The 8,099-nt window shown below is 41.1% G+C and overlaps 1 protein-coding gene across 1 annotated transcript in view; it reads right to left on the bottom strand.

Moving 5' to 3' along the window:
• LOC102844745 (major histocompatibility complex class I-related gene protein-like) overlaps positions 1–8,099 on the bottom strand; it is a 124,826-nt gene that overhangs the window by 9,775 nt on the left and 106,952 nt on the right. The window contains exons 4-5 of the mRNA XM_006887778.1: positions 2,201–2,476; positions 1,453–1,557 (exon numbers count right to left, since the gene is read on the bottom strand). Coding sequence (XP_006887840.1) covers positions 1,453–1,557; positions 2,201–2,476 — 381 coding nt within the window. The remainder of the gene's footprint in view (positions 1–1,452; positions 1,558–2,200; positions 2,477–8,099) is intronic.

Below are 8,099 nucleotides of genomic sequence, written 5' to 3'. Positions count from 1 at the left end.
TAAATAACTATATATGTATGTACATATATAATTATTGAATGAATTTCTTTTATTTAAGATATAAGTCCTGTCAAGGGCTTCTCCAAAATACTAAAGAGCAATAATGTCAGCTTAAAGATGTAGGTGCTCTTGATTCAAACTGTATCATTTTCAATTTTTTTCTATGCATCAGAAAGTTGGAAAATGAATAAGGATGACAGAAGATGAATTGATGCCTTTGAAGTATGGTGTTGATGAAGAGGTTCTAATATCCCATGGTCTGCCGAAAGAAAAAACAAGTCTGTCTTGGAGGAAATGCAACCAACAGGCTCCTTAGAGGAAAAGATGGTGAAATGCCATCTCTTATACTTTGGGCATGTTATTAGAAGGGGCCAGTCCTTGGAAAAAGACATCATGCTGGTGGATGAAATGATATAGTGTCAGTAAAAAATGGGCTCAAGTATGTTAGAAACTGTTAGAACGGTGCATTACGGGGCAAGGTTCAGATCTATTATTCATAAGGTAGCTCTGAGTTGTAGTCAACTCAACGTCACACAACAACCTATTATCTCCCATTTCTCCTCCCCCATTTCTCTAGCCACAGCTTTATTTTCCAAGTATTTCATGTGCTAAGAAATTCATTTTGAGGGAAAAGGATTTTCAAATGATTGAGGTGGAAAAATGGCTGAAGTCATGAAACAAAGGACAACATTCATATAGTAATTCATATTAAGGACATGGCTTGGAAAGAGACAACTTGAGAGCACCTTAGCTTCTCTGACCAAACTTCTATAATGGCAGTTCACCAGGACATTCCATTGCTTAAAGGTGGACAATCTCCTCCCGTGTGATATACTGCCTCTGAAAACCCACTGGAGGGTCAGTTATGGGTCAGTTCCAACTTGATAGTACTCAACACAACATCTCTTCTTACAAGCATTTTCCATGGTGTGGTCCTCTGTATTGTAGAAGTATCCCAGTTCTTTCTGTCATCTCAATATGAGGGCTAACATATTTAAGTGAAACTCAGGGAGACAGGTTGTTGTTGTTGATTGCATGACTCGTAGCGACCATATGAACAAAAGGCATGAAACCTTTCTATACCTATTGTCATTTCTCTAAGTTCATAGAGTTTCCAGAAGCATGTTGTAGATGCCAGGAAATAGATGCCACTCTTGCTTCCAAACTTGTCTTAAACTGGGAGCTCCACCAAACACTGTCAACCATGGGTAACTGTTATAGCATTTGACATCCCAATGGCATAGGGTTCAGTATTACAGCAACGCCAGGTTACCTCGATACAGCAAACTGACAAACCAGCGCCGTACCACTTAGAAGAATGTTCCTCCAAAGCATAATAAATAACACTAGGCCCGAGGGCCCAACTGACTTTTAAATACCCAAACCAAAATTCTCTGGAGATGTACAAACAGGTGTCTTTAGCCCTGTAGGATCCTCCCAAGTGCCTCTCACCTCGGGATCTTCTTCTCCAGACCAGGACACCAACTCCAGCCACGATAATGGCAAGGAAAATGGACCCAGAAAGGCCTTTCATCACCAGAAGGATAGTTTCTGATGCTGAAAAAAATTTAATAAAAACAATAAGAATAAATCTACATTTCTCTCCTTCTTTCATGGTAACTTTCAGGAGCTTGTGTTCCTGTGACCTCAAGGAAATCCAATACTACTTTTCTTACTGTGACTTCACATCTCCTGAGAAGGACAACAGTGGATTTCAAAGTGCAGTCCAAAGACCCTAAGGAGTCCCTGAGATTCCTTCAGCGGATCAATGAAGTCTAAGGCATGACTTGCCTCTTGAGATTTCAACCTCTCATGTGTGTAAAATGGAGTTTTCTGGAGGCAACACAGCTTGGGAACATCATCATCACTCTGAAGATTAATGGAATGTTAGTAATACTTGTGTCTTTTGTGCTTTAAGAAGTTCACAATTTAAAATTTATATCATGATAAATAGCAACACAACACAACACACACATCCCATATGGGCAAAAATTCGTCTTGGTCTTCAATACTTTTTAAGAGTATAAAGAATCCTGACACCAAACAGTGTGACACCTACAGACTTAATCCCCCATTCTGCAGCCAGCTGTGTGAGGGCAGGGATCCTTGCTCTCTTTCCTTGACCTGAAGCCGTGGCTCCTGCCCACCTCTTTTCCTCACTCTCATCCCCCTGATGCAGCACCACACTCTCCGTCCTTACTTTGGGGAACCTGAAGGACCATGCGGAGGTCACAGTGCTCCACGTGACAAGAGTAAGCCTCGCTGCTCAGAGAGTCCATTTCCACTGAAATCCATGTCTGATAGGTTCCATCTCCACTGGGAAGGATGTCTCCATAATACGTTTCTTGCGTTATTTCTTCCCCATTTTTCATCCAGATCATAGAAATCTCTGGGGGGTAGAAACCATGAGCTCTGCAGGTAAGAGTTGCAATCCCTGGAGACGTTTCTTTGCGCTTTATTCTGACCTGTGGAGGCTCTGAAAAGAAGAAGCTTGAGTTTAATAATCTTATGTAATGAGCATCCAATATTAGAACTTAGGAGCTGTTCTTCAACTGCAGGAACATCTAACACTAGGCTTATCAACCAGGCTTATCAACAAGAAACTCATTTTTTCCTAGGGCTTTGTACTTGGGAATGAAGAAAGTGCAGTTAAGCTATGCTCTGTCCTTTATGAGGGCAAAACAGCCTATATCTACCACTATTGAGTTTATTCTAACTAATGGGGGCCTCCCACTGGGTTTGATCTCAAGTCTATCCCACCAGAATTTAAAAAAGCATCTTAAGAATAGGCTTGAAGCATTGCACACCAATGATAGTAGACCAGGTGAGTTGTGGGAGGAGATTAAGGACATCATGCATGAAGAGAGCAAAGGGTCACTAAAAAGACAGAGGAGAAAGAAAAAAAAAACCCCAAACAACAAAACCCAAAATAGATGTCAGTAGAAACCCTGAACATTGCCCACTGGAGGATCAAGAAGCCGTAACAGGTAAAACCCAAAATGGAAAGTGGCCTGATGCTTTCTCAAAAAGTCAGAAATAGAAACACCATTTGACCCAGCAATTCCACTACCAGAAATATACACTAAGGAAACCAGAGCCACAACTCAAATAGATGTGTGCATACCCATGTTTATTGCGGTGTTATTCACAATAGCAAAGAGTTGGAAGAAACCCAAGTGCCCATAAACAAATGAGTGAATAGTAAAACTATGGTATATTTATACAATGGAATATTATGAAACATTGAAAAACAATGAAATACTAAAACATTACACAACATGGGGGAGCCTTGAGAACATTATGTTAAGTGGGATGTCTCAGTCACAGAAGGACAAAAACTGCATAACACCTCTGTTATAAAATAGGACAGACTAGGGAGTTTGGAGCAGGAATGAGGGGGGAAAGAGTGAATAGATAATGAACACTGCATTAGAACAGACGAGGGGAAGAACTATCTGAAAGGAATATATGATTATGCATTATGTGTACGAGAACAATCTAATATAAATTAGAAAGTGTAGCTTGGGAAGACAAAGCAAACTACTGTAAAGGAATTGCAGAAAATTGGAGAATAAAAAGGCAAGAACTTGCTCAGTATTTCTCAAGCTGAAGGAATAAAAAACCAAATTTAAGACTTGGGTTACATTTTTCAGGCATTCTATGGGCAAAATCTTGAATGATCCAAGAAAGAGCAAAAAAAAAAAAAATGAAGGAAATACGCAGAGTCACTGTACCAAAAAGAATTGGCCAACACTGAAATATTTCAAAAGTACCATATGATCAAGGGGCAGTGATAAGGAAAGAAGTTCAACCTGCACTAAAGACATTAGCAAAAAATAAGGCAACAGGAATAGATGTGATACCAATTAAAATGCTTCAAATGACAGATGCAACCCTGGACTTGCTCACCAGTCTATGCCAGGGTATTTGGAGGTCAGTTGCCTGGCCGACTGACTGAAAGAGATCAATGTTTGCTTCCATTCCCAAGAAGGGTGATCCAACAGAATGTGAAAATTATCCAACAATATTATTAATATCATATGTAAGCAAAATACTGTTGAGACTCAATTAGAAAACAATTAGAGGATGTGAGGGTGATCTGGCTGCAACATCTGTCACCCCATTGATCACCAGGGTTGATTCGACTGGGTAGGCAGGTATCCCCTTCCTCCCTCACCAATATATGTGCATCCCTCCCAAAGCGGCACGCTTGGTTGAAGAGGATGACCATCCCTGATAGAAGGAAGACTGTCATTCAGTTAAGGGTATATGAGTAGCTGCACTCCCCTGCTAGAACCTCCAAACAAGCTCTCAAAAAAACAGAACAGTACCAAAAAAACAAACAAACAAAAAACAAAACAAAACAAAAAGACAGAACACTACCTTGACAGGGAACAGCCAGAATAGCAAGCTGGATTTAGAAGAGACCATGACACCAGCTATATCATTGCTGATGTCAAATGAATCCTTATTGAAAGCCAAAAACGCTTTGTATGTCTATTTGAATGTCTACTTGTACTTTATATGTAAATGTGTTTGGCTGTGTGGCTCAAAACAAATTATGGTTAACATTGAGAAGACAAGGAATTCCAGAACACTTGGTTGTGTTGTGTGTAAACTATACCTAGACCAAGAGGCTGTGATGCAAACAAAGCAAGAGAATACTGCGTGGTTTAAATGAGGATAAGAGTGCATCAGGGTTGTATCCATTTTCTATATCTATTTAATCTATATGTTGAGCAAATTATTTGAGAAATAATTTTTTCTATGAAGAAATATGTGGCATTAGGATTGAAGAAAGAATCATCAATAAGCTTTATTATCCAGATGGCACAACCTTGCTTGCTAAAAGAGAGGAGGACTTGAAGCATTAGCTGCAGAAGGTTAAACATGCCAGCCTTCAATATGGATTGCATCTCAACATCAAGAAAAGAAAAGTCCTCACCATCAGACCGATAGGCAAGATCATGATATATAGAGAAAGGATTGAGACTGTCAACGACTTTTATCTTGGAGCCACAATCAGTACAGTTAGTACCCAAGTCAGGAGATCAGGAAATGTAGTGCACTGGGAAAGTCTTCAGTCCGGGACCTCTCCAAATTATTGAGGAGTAAAGATGTAAGTTTGAGGACAAAGGTGGAACTGATTCAGGCCATGGTCTTTTAGGGCACTTACTATGCATCTGAAAGCTGGACAATGAATAAGGATGAAAGAATTGATGCCTTTGTACTTTGGTGTTGGAGAAGTGAGCTGAATTTCCCATGGATGGCCAAAAGAACAAACAGGCCTTAAAGAAGGTTCAGTCAGAGTGCTCCTTGGAGGTAAATATGATGAAGCTTTGTCTCACATACTTTGGGCATGTTGCTAGAAAGGTTATTCCTTGGAGAGGGACACCATGTTTGGGAAGGTGGAGGAGCAGCTAAAGAGAGGAAGACCCTCAACCGGGTGGGTTGACACAGTAACTGCAGCAACAGATTTGAGTGTATCAGAGACTGTGAGGATGGCAAAGGATAGGACAGTATTCAGATCAGTTGGTGATAGGGTCGCTATGAGTCGTGCTCAGTGGCACTAACACACACCACCACCACCACCACTGGGTTTCTAAGGCTGGAAATGCTTTCTAGGAAGAGACTGTTCCTCTTTTACCCCTTGGATTGGCTGGTAGATATGAACTGCTGACCTTGTGGGGAGAAGCAGGACATGCAATGCTCTACACCAGCAGAGCTTCTTAATGCTGAGTGTTTAGAAAGTATGTTGAGATTGCTTATTGTTAACCTGTAAAACACCTTTCTGAGTCTCAGGAAAGGCAAGCTGAACTACATACATATGATTGTTCCTGATAATTAATTCAGCAACAAGATGAAGATTAAAACTCAGCACTCCTAGTTCCCAAGTCTGTGCTTAGTGCAAATAAATAACGCAGCCACCTCAGCCCAGCTCTGGCTTCAAATTGCTTTATGTGCCTGGCCTGACATTTTGCTAGTTGTCCTTGGACAGAAATATAAGTAATATATCATGTTGTCCTCGTGTCTTTGAAGGGGCTACAGGGATTTGTATCATGGAGAGACTGCAGCCATAATAGCAAAAGCTTGTCCACTCATGACCTTGCTTTCTCTAAACTACTCTATTAATTTCTCAGGTGGTGCTGTCCTTGATGTTTCCTGCTAAAACTGGGTCAGATTCAGACATCAACCATGCAGAGCCCAACGGCACTGTTAGGGGGACAGCCTCCTGCTCATTTAGAAGTCTCACTTCCTCCCTCACATCTCATTATCACCACCTCTGATTCTGCAAGTACCATCAGCCCAACAATACTGCCACCACCCCTTCCGTTGGCCAGGCATGAAATCTAGTAATAGAAGAAGACTTTTATTTCTATATTAAAAACGAAATATAAATTTCCCCCATCTGGGGAGGGGCTCTGTTTCTGACAGGGCCTGTAAGAATCGGGTCTCACATCCTTTTCTGAGAGAATGTTTCAACTGAAGGGTTGAGTCCCATTACGACTGAGGATAGACAGAAGGGGTGGACACCAGGAACAGACATACTGAAATCAGACTTTGCTCACTTAAGAATTATCCAGGTCCCCCCCCCACGCCCCCATTTCACTGAATTAATCCCCACATTTCAATTCAACAGCAACCTGGTTTTAGTTTCCCTCTATTTGTGCCAGTGCTGAGTTCACAAAGAGCAGCAGACTCGGCAGCTAGGGGGTTCCCTTTATGTGCAGTCACTGTTGTGACAGTTCAGTAAAATCAGGAGCTAGAGACTCATATGACCCTCTCTTCATGCGTATCTAAACTCAGCCTATAAAGGCTCAGGGATCAGGGTCCTGTACAACCCCAAAGGGGCCCAAATGGAACAGTGCTTAAATCACTCCACTGCTCACCAGAAGCTCAGCAGCTCAACTCACCAGCTACTCACTTTTCAGGAGAAAGATGAACTAGTCTGCCTCATAAAGATTTACAGCCTTTAAAATTCTGTGATAGGGCAGTTCTGCTGTGCCCTTCAGGGTCACTGTGAATTGGAATCAACCAGACAGCAGTGGGCTGGGGTTGGCATAATCCCAAATTGGCCATAGATTTTCATGAAAGCCCAAGCTGTCTGATAAGGAGCTCCTTATCTGACAATAATCATAACTTTCTGTATGTGAACGGAGCTTTATAGTTTCACAAAGTGCTCTCAAGTGCCTTGTGTCATACTGACTTGCATGAAATAGGCATTATATTTAACTATTTATTTTAATCAGAATTGTTGCTTTCTCAGTTTAATATTTGACTGATAGCCCCAATTTTTGCTTCAATTTTTTATAACAGTAACCCCACTACCATGCACATATACACACACACATTTAAAAAATATTCCATTTTTTTATAACAGCAATCTCTTCACTTCTCTCTATTGTACACAGGGTTTTCGAAGGCGTGTTTTTTTGCAAGTGGATGGCCAATCTTTCTTCCTAGTCTGCCTCAATCTTTAAATATATATAATAGTATCCAACAGACAAACATTCCGCAGAAAAGAGCAGATGAAAGACAATAGCCCAGTTATAGCAATGACCAATAGATTCAATATTGCTGCCCACCCACACTTCCTTACTCCACCACTATCCCTTCCTACTTTTGCCTACAGCATTCAATACCCGTCTCCCATTGACTGGCCCATGATGTGATGGCCTAAGTCCCAAGCCATCAAGACATCTGTGATTCTGATTCTGAACATATTGTGCTGCTGGGAGTCTCTTATGATGTAGCCAATATGACTTAAATTTAAAGTTGTTAAGTACAACTCTAATGTACAACTTCCACTCCAGGATTGCCTTCTCATGGGTGAATACTACTTGTCTTCCATTTGAAGCCAGGTGCTGATGCAAAATTTTCTTGGCCTGAGGGCCACAGGCCCGAGGGCCCAAAACTCGATATTTGTTCCCATTCCAAATAAAGGTGATCCTGTTGTGGTGCTCAAGTATTTCATAAATTCTGGATATAAGTCCCTTATCTGATATGTTATTACCGAGTACTTTTTCCCAGTCAGTGGCTTCCCTTTTTACCCTACTGGAGAAGTTTTTGGATGTGCATAGGGATTTGAGTCTTAGAAG

This window comes from Elephantulus edwardii, unplaced genomic scaffold (genome assembly GCF_000299155.1).
Source record: "Elephantulus edwardii isolate Elephantulus edwardi_28Jun2011 unplaced genomic scaffold, EleEdw1.0 scaffold00061, whole genome shotgun sequence".
Classification (NCBI taxonomy): Eukaryota; Metazoa; Chordata; class Mammalia; order Macroscelidea; family Macroscelididae; genus Elephantulus; species Elephantulus edwardii.
This window is presented reverse-complemented; position numbering and strand designations above follow the sequence as displayed.